Source organism: Periophthalmus magnuspinnatus, chromosome 7, assembly GCF_009829125.3.
Source record: "Periophthalmus magnuspinnatus isolate fPerMag1 chromosome 7, fPerMag1.2.pri, whole genome shotgun sequence".
Classification (NCBI taxonomy): domain Eukaryota; kingdom Metazoa; phylum Chordata; class Actinopteri; order Gobiiformes; family Gobiidae; genus Periophthalmus; species Periophthalmus magnuspinnatus.
In genome coordinates this window covers 14,439,234-14,455,499 of record NC_047132.1, presented here as the reverse complement: position 1 = coordinate 14,455,499, position 16,266 = coordinate 14,439,234, and the positions used below count along the sequence as shown (strand labels likewise).

The 16,266-nt window shown below is 40.0% G+C and overlaps 1 protein-coding gene across 1 annotated transcript; it reads left to right on the top strand.

Annotated features, from left to right (window-relative positions):
* Positions 1-4,174: 4,174 nt before the first annotated feature.
* Positions 4,175-15,344, top strand: LOC117372965 (Ig-like V-type domain-containing protein FAM187A). Its single transcript, XM_055223314.1, has 6 exons — positions 4,175-4,357; positions 5,735-6,042; positions 11,117-11,210; positions 12,135-12,358; positions 13,561-13,793; positions 15,118-15,344. Exons 1-6 carry the CDS (start codon positions 4,175-4,177, stop codon positions 15,342-15,344), a joined length of 1,269 nt encoding a protein of 422 aa, XP_055079289.1.
* The last annotated feature ends 922 nt before the right edge of the window (positions 15,345-16,266 follow it).

Below are 16,266 nucleotides of genomic sequence, written 5' to 3'. Positions count from 1 at the left end.
CTGTATTTCTGCTCCTTGTGTTGTTTCCCTGTGTGCTCTTTCCCCTCCCTCACCTGCCTGAATCTGGAGCTGGCCTGAGCTCCTGGCTCCTCCCACGCGCACCTGCATCCCATCAGCGCAATTAACACCACCTGCCATGGATAAGAGGAGCCAGGACCAGAGACTCAGATCGTCCGTGTGTCAAACGTGACTATTCCTATTAGACAAAAAATCGTAATATTACAAATTGGCCTTATCTTGGTCTAGAGCCTGATGTTCAGACCAGATCATGTGCAGCATTGTGTGTAGGCGCGCAGTGTACGACTTTCAATTCTTTACATTGTATGTTTTACTTTATATGTGTATGTCAGGATTTGAATACTGGTCTGATTGTAGAAGCCAATCAGACCAGTATTCAGATCCTGACATATACACTTTGAAAGTTTCTAAATAAATGCATTTCAAAGTTGAGAATGGAGGCAAATGGTGAAAAAGTGAAGAGGAACATAATGTGATTTCATAAACTTGGATTAGCCTCAGACCATCACAAAAAATGGAGGGTAAAATGAAAACCACTCAAATACATGTCCACTGAGTTTTACCAGACAAATACTTATGTTGACTCCACAATAGGTTTTCATTTTATCTACAGTGAAGACAGACATTTCTACAGTCTGTTAATAATTTAATAATTTCATTTTGACTTCTGTCATCTCCATTTCAAAATTTTGCACATGCCATAACATTTTAAAAGATCTATTGTTTAAAATCCCTGTACCCAATTTGTTTGCATGTATTTCAGCAAAATGTGTCTTGCCCCAGCACAGATCTATTGTCTATTGTTTTGAGGTCAAAATATGTCCACTGCATGCTGTCTGCATCTAATTAAAAAGTGTTTTATCGTCTGTTAATCAGGAAGTGCAATTTAACATGCTAGCCTGACTGTGAGGGCAACACTGAGCTCTGGTTTCTCTAAACTTTGTGAAAAATACTTATAAACTCATCGCGGCGAATGTTATGTTTTAGTGAAATAAGTAGTCTAACCTGTCATATGGACTGTACACAGATCTGTCTCTCCATGTGAAGCTCCATTGATGAACTCTTCTGTCCTCTTGCAACACCGAGGACACATTTATGGACAGTCAGAGGACATATTTGCAGTGTACAATCAGTGTGTATATGTGTGGACAATTCGAGGACGTATGTGTTAATAGAGTACAATCTGAGAACATATCAATCAGAGCACACATTTTTGGACATTGCAAAGATATATTTTTGAACAGGCAGGGGACATATCAGCCAGAGTACATATTTTTGAACATTTGTGGACAGCCAGAAGACATATGTGGACAGTCATATGACATATCAGTCAGAGAACATATTTATGGATGTTTGTTTCAGCTGTAAGGCCTATGACGCAGACCTGCCTCTCCACAGGTAGCTCCTTTATTATTCCCCCTCCTACTGTCTTGTCCTTCCCATGTCCTCTTTCTTCTACACCGTACTCCTCTCCATAGCTGCTTGTGACAGCATTTAAAAGTACTATATAACACACAACTGACTCTTCTGAACTTTAATCCATGTTATAAAGCTTCTATCTCATTAAAAACATACCCAGAGTTGTGTTTTGTTTTTGAGTAATCCTCTATTATTAGTCTGTCTACATCTCTAAAGCTCAAAATGCTCTGTTCCAACTTGTGATATCATGAAGTATTCAGGTATAGATAGCATTATAACATAGATCAGAAAGTCATGGTACAGCTTTTACACTCTTTGAGACATCCCTACAACTCCACAGGATGCTCATACTGTAATAATATACACTGCTTGGCCAAAAAAAAGTCACCACCAAAAAAAAAAGGTCAAGTCACAAACTCTAATATTTTGTTGTTCCGCCTTTAGTTTTGATTACGTCACACATTTGCTGTGGCATTGTTTCGATTTCGCTTCTGCAATGTCACAAGATTTATTTCCATCCAGTGTTGCATTAATTTTTCACCAAGATGTTGCATTGATGATGGCCGAGTCTGACGCTGCACAAAGCTTCTCCAGCACATCCCAAAGATTCTCAATGGGGTTAAGGTCTGGACTCTGTGGTGGACAATCCATGTGTGAAAATGATGTCTCATGCTCCTGAACCACAATTTGAGCCCAATGAATCCTGGTCATTCAGTATATTCAGGTGTCAGCTGACCTCATTCTTTGAGCACAGACTGACCAAGAACCTAGACCGGACCAACTGGAGGAGGCTCGTACCTATTTGCTTACTTAAATCCAGGTGGTGACTTTTTTGGGGGCAGTGTATAATATAAACACAAAGTTATTATTGCTGTGCCTGGAATGTTCAAGGCATTACATTTATCCTGGCTATGAGTCATTGGAACAGTCATGTACGCCCCACTTTTATTCCTATGGAGATTTGCAATAATCAGTAAATGGTGACCCATCACACAGCGGACAGTCAGCTGCAGGTGGATGTCACTGATAGCACTGACTTTGCAAATGAGGTAAATACTGGAAATGTGGTGAACATTTCTGTGTTTAGAAAGCGCTCTCATTTTCCATTAAACCGGAAACCGGAAGTGGAAACATCCCGCAATATTTTTTAATCTAAACTACAATCAATAATGAAATAATCATGAAAAACATTTATAAATTATTATAGAACCCTTATTTTAGCTTTTTAATATTTTTACATTTATGAGCTTATTTATTTAACTTATTTATTAAACCAAGTGCCTTAAAGGCAACACAATAGGTGTTTCTGTCTCAAATTAATTTCTAACTTTTGCTGAAAATTTTAAATTAACAAAACAACCAAGTCAATTTTATAGTGAAGACTACATGATAGAGAAATTGCACAGTTCTGCTGTACCAAAGGCACTGCACCGCTCCCTTCCACACCAGAGGGGCAGGAGGAAAGGGGTGAGTACCTTTAACAGCCTCATTTCTGAATGACTCTTTGGCTGCCAAACACTATGGGTGACGTCACACTTACTTAATCCACTTCTTTATACAGTCTATAAATATAAAGCATTAGCATCAAGACAAGAAGATCTTCCTTCATAAAGTGTGTGAATGTGGGGCTATGACCCATTCAGGGGAGTCTAGTAATTTAACATAAGCTATAATTACTAATAAAAAACAAAACAATTATCATACACATAACCACACTCCTGGCAGATATTTGTCTGATGCATACACGATATTTGCCGGGCTGTTTCTTATCCGGTGCAGCTGAACGCCTCTCCAAGTCTGCTCTTAATGTAAATCAGACTGAGCGGTTACACGCAGCATGTGTTCAAGGACATATTATCTTCTCCAGATGTGTCACTGGGATCTTTGAGATTCACAACACCTCAATCCTTGTTCCTGTGTTTACTTGCATTTATAAAAATGGTTTAATTTGGATTAGACCAGTTATCGAGTTTTCCTGGCGTTCATCTCCATAAGCTAGTTGCGTTTGCGTGTGCTTTTGGCCTGTCAGTAGATAATTGTGTGTTAGCTTTAAGGCCTACGATGACACAGACCGGGCTCTCCACGCGGGGTCCTATCACTGCTCATTTACTCCGGCTGCAGCCTGTGGAGCTCTCAGGGGGAGGTGTGGGATGACTAACCCGCTCTGATGAGGCATTCGTGCCCACTATCCAAAGACGAGAAAACAAACAAGAGCCCTGTGGACCGGCCATTAGAAAGTACTGTATGGATTTAATAGAATAGGTTACGGTTTGTTTTCTTAACATATGTTTTCAAGGACTTCTATTAGATATAAATGAGATCAATGATAATGCTAACTGAGCTACCACAAACAGAATGTTAGTACAAGGCATAATCAAGGTTTTGAGTAAATGGATAAAATGATGATGAAATGATGAGGTGCAATTAGGCCTGACTTATTATAAATAGCACATTGGACTTTTTTTTTTTCTTGTGGGGACTGTACTAATTGGGTTTTTTTTTGGGCTACGTTTCATTCTGCTATGTATTTATTGCAGTTCATGTCTTTTTTAACCATATTGTCAATAGTATAATTGTTAGGCCTGCGTTCCTGAGGACTACAAAAGCAAACATTATGCTTGACTATTTATGTGAAGTATGTTTTTTTTCTCCTTTACTCCGTCCCTAACAGTTGACAACAGTATCTGAATCAAATCAAACTTGTTATGTTTCAAAATATCTTGCATCCTTCAGTAAAATGCATAGGAGCACAGTACAGTTTTTGCTCTGTGTCCCTCTTGTGGTGTGGGGTTATGAAGCACCAGAGGACCAAGAGGACGTCTTTGCCCGAACTGCGTGTCCTGCCTTCCTCACCTTCACGAACACTGCCTATGTCTCAGGAGCCACCGTGGAGCTGCCCTGCCTCTGCAAACCTCCAGAAGTGAGTGCTGACCTCCCATAATCCCAGTGATGGAACTGAAAGTCTGTACTCACATAAAAGTACAGTTACACTTGGCTGGCGTTGCAGGACTGTTATGTGAGTTTGTCATAAGACTATAGAAAGGAGGACAAGCTGAGCATTGAGACTTGTGCAGTACTCAGTAACATCTATTATTTCAGATGTCACTAATTACTATTGCATGGCTAGAATTTAACTCAATTACAAGTATAGGTATAATATTTGTAATTAGTTACTTATTAGTTACCTGCATACTCCCACAGAGCTAACAGCCGACAGGGGAGCCATTTTGAGCTAACCAGGGAGGCCTATCATCAACTAGAGGTTACTCAAGTGTTTCTATTTTAAGATATTACTGGTTGAGGTCAACAGAGTTCAGGGTTGTGTCATTTTCAGTTAGTCTAATTTTAAACCAATGGAGATTTTGAAATGCTAAATACAACATTTTATGTTTACTCAAAACACTACAGTGTAATACATTTGTCAGTAGTGACCAGTCATAGTTTTAATGAACTGTATGTATCCTGTGCTCAGACTGTTTTAAAAAAGGAGCTACAACCACAACTTGACCTCAATTGCCAATGCCAAAACCTGCAAATAGAGGACATGTACAAGGTTTTTTTTTTCTCTGTATATGGACAGGGCTCATGTGAAAGCTCAGAATTCACTCACTGAGCTGCAGAGGCTGCACTGGCACTGATTCATGATTGGTTGCAGGTGCTGGGGTTTAGGGAGTGACCATTCAGGTCAAAGAGAGTTTTTTGTTTTTTTAACCAACTGAATTTTGAACTGGTGACTTAAATGAGAGCCATGTGTGAGGATGATTCTGCTTCCTGATTGGATAATCATGTTTAGAACAAAAACATGAAAATTATACCATAAACTAGGCCGTCATATCCAAGGCATTTATTATGCTACATTCAGACTGCAGCATTAAGACAGTCAGGTTCACATGAAAGGTCTATAGAGGATCTGTGTCTTGGCTAGTTCAACATCAACACTAATCCAATGTTCACAGGCTGCGCCTTTAGTTAAAAAACTGGAACTTTAGGTGAAATTCTCCACATGAACGAGTTTCAAGTGTCTCCCCTCAAATACAAAAGTCATTTTGATGCCACATTGTGAACTCAGCGTAACACTTGTAATTGAATAAATGCAAGATAGATAGGTTTAATGCCATACTATGGAACATTACTGGAAAGCAATAAAAACTACTGTAATTAGAAAAATAAAAGCTTTATCTTTAGTCTATTTATTGGTTGAAAGTTAAGGCTTTAACATGTCAGATATATAAAAATAAATAGATAAACTATATAAACATATGCACTTATCTTTGTTTTGATTTCTCCTTATTATCAGGTGCTGTCAGTGGTGTGGTTCTACAGAAAACACTTGTCCAGCTCCGAGCAGACCCAGGCACTCTTTGATGACCATGGACTGCAGGTAGTGGATCCTGAGTCGCTCCCTCACAGCTCGGACCTGCGCAGCCGCTTCTCCATCCGCCTGTTCAGCCTGCTCGTGTTCAGGAGCAGCCCCGCCCACTCTGGAGTGTACATCTGTGGCTCTGAGCACAGGGACTTCTTCTACGCATATGACCTGGATATACAAGAGGCACGCCGGATCACCTTTACTGACAGGTTAGGAAAGAAGGAGACATTAGAGGAGACGTATTGCAAAAAGTTGACTTTTTGAGCTTTTAACCATGTTACACTGTCCCCTCATCAAAAACATACCTCAAAATGTATTTTTGCTTCATTCACTCTTGTTTTAGGAATCTGATAATCCAAAGCCCTCTTCTTTGAGCACTCAAAAATGCATTGCCTGTTTAGTTGTGTCACTAAAAAAAATAATAATAATGTGGTGTCCTCCAATTTTGGGGGCCCCCGACGGCTCCGATGACCATGGGCACCACTGATGCCTTCATCTTCCAAGCCTTCTCCAGCTCTTCTTTGAGTATTTATTTAGTTTCCCATGTTCCTTTTTCCTGATGTTCCCATCACTTGGTTCAGCAATGTCCACCACAACGGCTTTGCTCTATTGATTATCCACCACCACATGCCCGGTTGGTTCACCATCACCAGTCCGTACTCTGCACAGATGTTTCTGTACACTATACCTGCCACTTGGTTGTGCCGCTCCATGTTTGCTTTTCCTGGGGCCTGAGGGTGGAAAAAGAGGATGACACCATCCACGGAGGTTGAGAATGAGATTGTGTATCTCATATAATGATGAGTGTGAATTGTATTCTGGTATCGTGAATATAAAGCCTCAAGAGTTGATATTATGCAGCAAAGTGGCACGTGAGGAGCTGTGCGGTGCAGCCTATTACCATATAGTGACCTTCCGAGAGGAGACGCACATTACTCAAGAACTGTGCCTCAGAATGACAATGAGAGGCCAATATTATGTCATCACCCTCTTTAAAACCAGCCAATTATTCACTTTCCACACAATACTTCACAAGAACACAACCCAGATAAACAATGTCTGAGCAACCCAAGAGTTGTCGACACAAAAACAAGGCATGGATTATACATGAATAACCCAATAAACACACAAAACAGCATCTACCCACTGGTTTCACAATGCAGCAAAATGAGAACCTTTGACATACCGATTATATAGGGATGGGCCGGAATGGATTTTTTGAGCCGATGCCAATATCCGATATTTGGCCTGCTGCTGTGATACTGATACCAACAGGTTTTAAAATCCCTAACAAGTCCCACAAATGCATTTTAAGTTGAAGTAAAGACCACAAATTATCTTTTCATTTTGTAAAAATAATAACTACAAAAGTGAAAAGCTATTATAAATCTGCCACATAAAATAATTTGCTAAATGCTTGTGTAAACATGCAGCTGTATAACCCACTTGTACATTTATATTGTTACTTCAAAATATAAAAATATAAAAGTAATATGCCCTCTTTGATAATCAGAGCTACAGAACATGCTTTAGGTGAGGTTTATGATGCTTACTTTTACACTGCATTAAGTTAAAATGGAGGAGTGTTTGGACCCAGCCCACTGTACGTCTCATTGACTCAGTTGACCGCGGATCCCAAAGGTGACGGTTGGACTCGTGCATCACGATTGTCCACTGCCTGAACTGTCAGTATTTATTGATTTTAGTGTGACTCTGTAAAAACCCTCAATTACATTACAGCGGAAATGGCTCCACCGACTGTCCCTAGACCAGAATTAGCGGGGTACCACTGTGCACAGAGCCACTTTGACAAAAATGTCGAGATTCAAAAATTCACTGCTAAAACTTTTGTTGTTGTTTTGAACACCATTAAATTATGAAAGTGATTTGAACATATTTATGCAATCAGTGTTGTAGTACACTAATAAAGACCTGCTGGTGCTAGAGCCGGGGCTAAATCTTGCCTCCCCAATCAGACCAGCTCAGAAGAGACTGTTGTAACAATTAACAAAGCTACGATTTTATGAATACTTGAATCTTAATGCAATCAATTCAATGAGTATTTTATTAGCTGGATAAATTAGAGAGTTGATGGAACCTAAAGTAAACGTATTTGTCATTATTTGTTTGTTTCATTTATTTGGTCATTTTATAACTCATAGCCGTCTACATACACCAGACTCTGCACATATAAGAAGACATATTCATTATGTAGAACAATCAAATAGTAAAACAAGTACACTCACCTGAAGGATTATTAGGAACACCATACTAATATGGTGTTTGACCCCCTTTCGCCTTCAGAATTGCCTTAATTCTACATGGCATTGATTCAACAAGGTGCTGATTCATTCTTTAGAAATGTTGGTCCATATTGATAGGAGCATCTTGATCAGTTGATGGAGATTTGTGGGATGTGCATCCAGGGCACGAAGCTCCCGTTCCACCACATCCCAAAGATGCTCTATCGGGTTGAGATCTGGTGACTGTGGGGGCCATTGTAGTACAGTGAACTCATTGTCATGTTCAAGAAACCAATTTGAAATGATTGGAGCTTTATGACATGGTGCATTATCCTGCTGGAAGTAGCATCAGAGGATGGGTACATGATGGTCATGAAGGGATGGACATGGTCAGAAACAATGTTCAGGTAGCCCGTGGCATTTAAACGACGCCCAATTGGCACTAAGGGACCTAAAATGTGCCAAGAAAACATCCCCCACACAAGAAAACATCCCCCCACACCATTACACTTCTGCTGTTGTAGCCCATCCGCCTCAATGTTGTGCGTGTTGTGGCTTCACAAATGCTTTGCTGCATTCCTCGGTTGTAACGAGTGGTTATTTCAGTCAATGTTGCTCTTCTATCAGCTTGAATCACTCGGCCCATTCTCCTCTGACCTCTAGCATCAACAAGGCATTTTCGCCCACAGGACTGACACATACTGGATGTTTTTCCCTTTTCACACCATTCTTTGTAAACCCTAGAAATGGTTGTGCGTGAAAATCCCAGTAACTGAGCAGATTGTGAAATACTCAGACCGGCCCGTCTGGCACCAACAACCATGCCACGCTCAAAATTGCTTAAATCACCTTTCTTTCCCATTCTGACATTCAGTTTGGAGTTCAGGAGATTGTCTTGACCAGGACCACACCCCTAAATGCATTGAAGCAACTGCCATGTGATTGGTTGATTAGATAATTGCATTAAGGAGAAATTGAACAGGTGTTCCTAATAATCCTTTAGGTGAGTGTGTGTGATCAGATGTAGCCAGAAGAGCTATATTTGATTTGAACATGTTTACTCCATATCTAAGGACACAAGAAGGTCATTCAATTCAATGTAATTAATGTTTGTAAAGCCCAAATTCACAACCCTTAATCTTAGACCCTCCTTCTTGGCAAGGGGGAAAAAAAAAACTGTAGGAAAAAGATAAACCTCGAGGAGAACCACAGTGAAAAATCCACTCCAATGGACGGGCAGCTGCAGATGTGTCCAGGACTAATACACATCCATTTGCAGATAGAGTCCAAGTCTGTAGGGCCCAATGAACTAAGTGCCAGAGGGAGGCTTATCATGCTTTAGCAATTTTAATCTAAATCTTACATACGTGTCCTATAATGGAACAATGGCCAAGTGCTTATAACAGTCAATTTAGCGTATTATGGATCCTAACCCGGGGATCACAAAACCCAATATCCTATCCGCCCCCACAGACATCCAATTCAAAGATGGACGATTGATTCTTGGACACGTGGCATACACATCAATGGGGGAAGATAAGTCTTTCTGTAAAAATTACATGAACGCCCAATTATGGATTATTTCTACAAAGTATATTGACATTTTCATATATTTGCATAGAGATAACCAAACATGCATCACTTGTCCTGTTCTGTTAATTTAATTCCTAAGCAACAAGGCGGAATTTCAATACCACAAAATGACTATATTACTCACTTGAACACGTGTAATCAATGAAGAGGTAAACATATTGATTACAACAAACTGTACGCTTGTAATAGTCCAGAAAAGGGCTGTGAAATTAATACAGATCTGATCTAGATACAGTTTTTTTCGAACTGTCAATGATCAGCTTGGGTCGTTTTAAAGAAGAGAGTCACATCCGATTCTCTGTCGGTATAATCATGTGGTTTGGAGCAGACAGAAGACTTTGAAGGAAGAAATTTGAATATTCTTTATGTTAAATTGCAGTGATTTAAAGTCTGTATTGTTTATGTTCAGGAAATGAATATTAAGAAGCTATTTTTCTTTGTTCTTAATATATAACATTAGAATTTGAAAACTGTGATCGATCAATATGAGGAAGGAAGAAATCTGATTTTTTTTTTTTTTTTGTCATATTGATCAGCCCTAATCCATGATATTGATGCCATGTTTGTAGTTTTACACATTCCAGTAACTCCTCTCTTCAGACAGATGTACTCATTTTTACTGTCTTACAAGTGTAGAAAACAGAACTACTTCATTTTAAACAGTTTGCAGTAGTTTTTAGTTATTCCTCACTTACCTTACACATTTATAGCATCCTAATAATCCATATATTCATAAGTTTCACAGCGGGGTTTTGCCATCACGTTAAAGCTGGCAGCAACTTGTATTCTAATGTGTACTTTCTGATTATCGAACAATACAACGCACATATTCTGACCTCAAGAGCTGCTTATATAATATATATTTGTACTGGGGTGAGCACACACATTGTAAAAATATCAGGTACAGGGACTACATGGATGAGTTGCCCAATTGACAGAATTCAAAGTTCTTATGTGCTGGAACCTACCTGGATGACACAGACACCACTTTGCATAACATTTGAAAGCATTTCCAGGTTTATGGCTCTTATTTGATCCTCGATATTACGTTTTAAGTCGTTTATCGTGTGAGGTTTATTCACAAACACCTTTTCTTTAAGATCGCCTCACAGGAAGAAATCGGGACTAGTCAGGTCTGTGGGGATCACATACTGCACTCTGTCTTTGAAAACGACTTATTATTCCTTTAATGGCGATTACACTTGGGGCATCTCTGGGATTAAAATGTGGACGTAACACCGTTGAGTTTCTGAATTTGACCCATGTGACTCAAAGTACCACTGTACGATGAGGGTTTATTCCTCAGTGCTGTATTTGGTCATATTAATGTCAGAAGGGTCGTTCTAAATGCTCTGAAAAAATAAAATAAAAATATTTAGAAACCAAACAGTTATGATTTTTTTTCAAGATAGATATCTATAGTTTCATTTTAATGTTAATTTACTAGTGCCTCTTTGTTAATGTCCAGCCCCAGCAGGAGGAGACAGTCCAACTCCGCCCCTTTGTATCGAACCTTCACCAGTTTCCAGGCCTGGTCTGTGTGCGATCGCTGTGGACGTCCCGGGGAGCAGGTGTGTGTGCTAATTAGTTCTTCACTCTTCTCAATCAATCGAAAACTCCTTTAACAACCCATAACTTAATTATTTATTATATCAAACAAGAGACACTGCAGGTGATAATGGAAATAACTTTGAGATACCAGTTTGAAACCTTTTCTGTATGGTTTCATTTTATACAGCCAGGAAGGGATTCTACATGTTATGTGATGAGAACAAATATATATGTGGTTTGAAGGTGTATTACCCAATTTTCAAACTGCAAAGGAGAAAGTATGTATTTTAATCCAGCATGTCCCCAGAATATTTTCTTCCAGACAGAGAAATGAAGCAGGGGTGGACCGCCAAACCCTAGCAATTCCTACCTCCTTGCGTATGAAAAATGAAATACTTTATTAGACGCAGACAGTGTGCAGATGTATGATTTTGTGCTTTTAAAATACACACGGGGGACGAGACAAATTTAAAAAGAATGAAATTGGATAGCCCATCTTTATGAACCACTGCAAAACTTTATTTATTTTTTGCTTCATTTTGACGTTTTGAGTCAGTGTGTTGTCAAAGTTATTCCTCACTTACCTTATGCACTCCAAACATTCAAATTATTCACAACAATGAGTTTATAAGTGCTTTTCACAACTTTCAGACCTCACAGTAGTGTTTACCGTCACAGTAATGCCAACAACTAACAAGCTGGCGTGCACTTCCTGATTTCCAGAGAATGAAATGCTTTATAAGACGCAAACAGCACACAGTAGACTTATTTTGACCTCAAGAACTGCTTATACAATTTATCTGTATTATCTGTACTGTACTGTATTCAAATACATGAAAAAACAGGTACAAAAATACATTATGTAGGACTTTGACTTTTGTAATTGATAAAGAAGCAGAATATACAATGGCTCCAGTGTTGACATCATAATTCCTGTTTCCTAGGTCCGAGTGGGGCTCTGCTATGTGCACTCCCTCTACCTGCACGTGCGGTACCGGAGGGCCAATCAGACTGTCGCCCCCTGTGGCTCGGGGGCGGTACTAAGGGTGTTTGGACCAATCAACAATGAGGGTGCGGTGCTAGAGGTCAGAGACTGTGAGGAGCTCTGTCCACCACAAGCTCCTCCTCCATCCAAAGTGACGTCTCTCATGGCTTTCCTTGGATATGGGTAAGTACACACACAATCATGATTTGAGTGGGATGACTGTGGCTCACTGGGTAGAGCAGCGTTGCCCCACCCAAAGGTTAGAGAATCAGTTCCCGCTTGGACCAAGTTCTGCCGTTGAGTCCTTAGGCAAGACACTTCACCCAGTAATGTGAATGTGGCGTTTGTATGGGCGCTGGTAGTGGTCGGTGAGGTCGATGATGCAGATTGGCAGCTTCGCTTCTTTCAGTCTGCCCAGGGCCGTTGTGGCTACAGGAGTATGCAGTTAATGAATATTGATGACAGTGTAGCGCTTTGAGAGGCTTGTCTGTAAAATATTACAAGTGTAAGGCATCATTAACTCAAATAATGGCACTCACACCTTCATCAGTCTGCCCCACAGCAATTGTGCAGTAGCTAACTTAGAAAAAAAAAAAGTTTTTCTGGCTATATTACTTTGTATTGGATTTTCTGTATAAAGCTCTTATTCCTTATACCAGAGGAGTTTCGATGAATTTTTGTTGTAATTACTGACGGGGGGACTCAGGGACAGGACTCAGGGAGCAGTTTAACAATGTTTATTTTATAGTTTTTAAATGTGAGAATGAAGGAAGATTGATCCGATAGATAAAAGCAGGGTTGAGGTGAGCTGGGTCGGAAGGTGTGAGGTTCGTGCCAGTCGTGGAGAGCTGGGTCGGAGACAGAGGAGCTGAACGGGTCCAGGGAGCAGGATCTGATGAGGAGCAAAAACATCAAACTTGAAAATTAATGTCAAAATGCAAAAACAAGTGACTGAGCCAAGCAGAGTTGTACCACTGTGGATACACGGACGATCTGGCGCTGAGTGTCTGGTCCTGGGTTCCAGGTCCTGGCCCCCTTTGTCCTCCCCAGGTGCAGCTTGATTGGCAATTAGTTACAGGTGTGCATGGGAAGAGCCCAAGTCTCCGCCCAGCTCCAGACTCTAACACAGAAGGGAGGGCGAAAACAGCACAAAATACAAGGTAGACTGGGATCTTGACAATTTTAATACAAAGCTGATTGATACAGATATCAGATCAGTATTGTAATATTTGCCACAATATCACTTTGAAGCGAATCAAAACAAAAAGCACTGGTATTTCATCAAATGTCGTCTCTTTCCACCTCTTTTATACAGCCCCCTTTTTGCAGAGATGTCAGTGTCTTTCCATTATTACGGTCTAACTACAATAAATATCTCATTGCAGGTCTGCCTCCAAACCTCTAGGGGTCAAAGTTTATTACCTGACCCACCAGGCAGACACCACCCTGATCATTGGGTGTCCTGGAGCCAAACCCAACATGGCCGTGGCCTGGGACAGAGAGGACACTCCTATCCTCAGAAGAGGGCACACAGCGCCCCCTGGAGGAGAAGCCCCCCGGATCAGTATAGACACGGGACACAATCTAGTCTTCAACCTGGCACAAGTGCAAGACTCAGGTAAGGGCGTGTACTTAAGGCCTTTATGAGGTATTTGCATTAACGTAAGTGACAGGTGAGACTACTCATTCACTCACTAAACCATAGTTAACATAAGTCTACTCAAGATTTGACTATACATCCTCAGAACCAGAATTACTTTTGTTTATCCCCAATAGAAAATTCTCTTAAAAAAAGTTAAAGTTTAGGTCAAATATAAAATATCAGTAGCTCAAATAAAATAAGTACAATATGTCTCTATAATTTGACTTCCTTGACACGGGCAAGAGATGTGCGTAAACAGAGGTAATTCCACACTCTAAACAGGGGCCAAAACCTAAATAATAGTTACGACTAGACATGAAATGGTCAGCCGTGATTGCTCTCAAGTCCCTGGCACTCAAAATCCATAAACACATCACTCCTGTTCTTAGCGCTGAAGTTTTCCTCACATTCAAGGCAATCCACAATACAAACACTGCCAGTCAAAAGTTTGGACACACTTTTTCATTCATGTTTCTTCTTTATTTTGAAGATTATTTTACACTGTTGATTGTCACTGAAGGCATCAAAACTATGAATGGACAGATATGGAGTGTAGTCAAATCAAAAGTCAAAATAACTCAGAACTTATTTTAGTTTCTGATTACATACATCTCACGCTCCCATTTAGTCTTTCAAGTACTGTCCAGTTTGTCCCACTATGAATAATGACATGTCTTTCTGAAGCCATTACGTTTAAGACTTATTTTTGAGCAGGAGCTGTGTTCATATTGTTTTTTTAATACCATTTGCTTTCATCACTGGTTTGCACTTTTTGCATTTCTCGACCCTAACAAGGCACAGCGGTGAAGAGAAATCTATTTTAAAAGACTCCACCAAAGCGCTCATTAAGAGATGTCCATGAGTTTGCAGCACTGTCAACAAAGCAAAGGGTGGCTACTTTTAGGATTTTTTTTTGCTACATAATTCCATACATCTTGCATCATATATAAAATGCATGAATCTTCTGTTTACATATACAATATAGAAAGCAGTAAGCATAAAGGATGTTAGGCCATTTCATGCATTCCAGTTTACATTGAGTACATGCGTCAATGATGTATCTGGTAATCATAGTACTATTATGTGACTCTATAAAGCCAATGTGTTTTCTCCCTTTGAAGCGAAAGTTTAAAAAAAAAATGAAGGCATGTGCTAATTTTGAGGGGTTGGTGCAGGCTAAATGATGCATCGTTTATAAATCATACAGTTTCCAACGGTGTCCACTAAGCTACAGTAAAACCTAATGTATAACTCTTGAGTGATTGACACATTGTGATATAGTTTCCTCTTCTTGCTGCAGGGGTGTACTACTGCTGGCTCCAGGGACGACGAACAGCTCAGATCCGCTTGATAGTGCATTTTCGTTTGGGACAGGGCCAGTCTGTATTGTCCCATCCGCACTTCTACCCCGCTCTCTGGATGGTGGTCATGTGGTACGCTGGGATGAGCGCTGTGTTTTTGCTATTTCTGCTCACCAAGGCTGTGGTCCAGACTGTCACAGAGGCCCACGAGACACACCAGGACTAGGACAAACTTACCTACTACTGTTTTTTTTTTTGTTTTTTTTTTTTTGTGTTTTTACCCAAATCTTAGTCTTAGGGAAATCTTAGGAAAGTTTTTTTGTCTTTAGGTTCTACAGTTGTACAACAAGCTATCTATTGCAATAAAAATCTAATGCTATATACCCACAACGTACAATGTATTGCTTAAAGTCCTTTCAACTGAGTGGAAGTCGAAGTAAATACTAAATCAAATACTAAATCAATTTGTACTGTATATGGGGTTTTAATAGCATTATCTACTGTTCCTGGTGCTTTTTGGGCCATTTCAGTGCAAACTAGGTACATTTGTAGCATTGTGGTAAAAAACAAACAAAAGAAAAAAGCCTAAATCTAACCATGTGCTACTTTCAGTGGCCTCTGCAATTTTCAGTGGTTGGTGACATCACACAAGACTGCCCTGATTACAGCTAAGATTCTGATTATTAACACATGTGGATACCTGTTACACCAATCACAGTATTACTTATTCCTCTAGACCCCACGACTCCTCCCCACTCTCTTCTTTAGTCCTCCAGATACTGCCCAGTTTAGCAGCTCTATTTGAAATTTGGTTATAGATTAAGTTTAGGTGTTTAGTCCCACTTTCAATATTGGCATCTCTTTCTGAATCCATTATGATTTTTCACCTAGACATATATCTTATTTTGGAGCAGAAGCTGTGTTCACATTTCCAGCAGGTCGGTTCACAGTGCATGTTGGATCAGGGCTGGCCTTTGTCACTGGGTCTGTTCATTGGTTTTATGAAAAGAATTCCTAGGTGCAGTCAGGAGCCGGAGAGAGTCCGGTTTAGGGGCCACAGAATTTCTTCTTTGCTGTTTGCAGATGATATTGTCCTGATGGTTTCGTTGAACCAGGACCTGCAACATGCACTGGGACAGTTTGACCGT

Bases quoted from the DNA above. Each gene is read 5' to 3' on its own strand.
- LOC117372965 (XM_055223314.1), top strand. From the start codon at position 4,175: ATGCATAGGAGCACAGTACAGTTTTTGCTCTGTGTCCCTCTTGTGGTG. The intron at 6,043-11,116 runs GTATTGCAAAAA...CAGCCCCAGCAG, and splicing joins AAGGAGACATTAGAGGAGAC to GAGGAGACAGTCCAACTCCG. The intron at 13,794-15,117 runs GTAAGGGCGTGT...TTCTTGCTGCAG, and splicing joins GGCACAAGTGCAAGACTCAG to GGGTGTACTACTGCTGGCTC.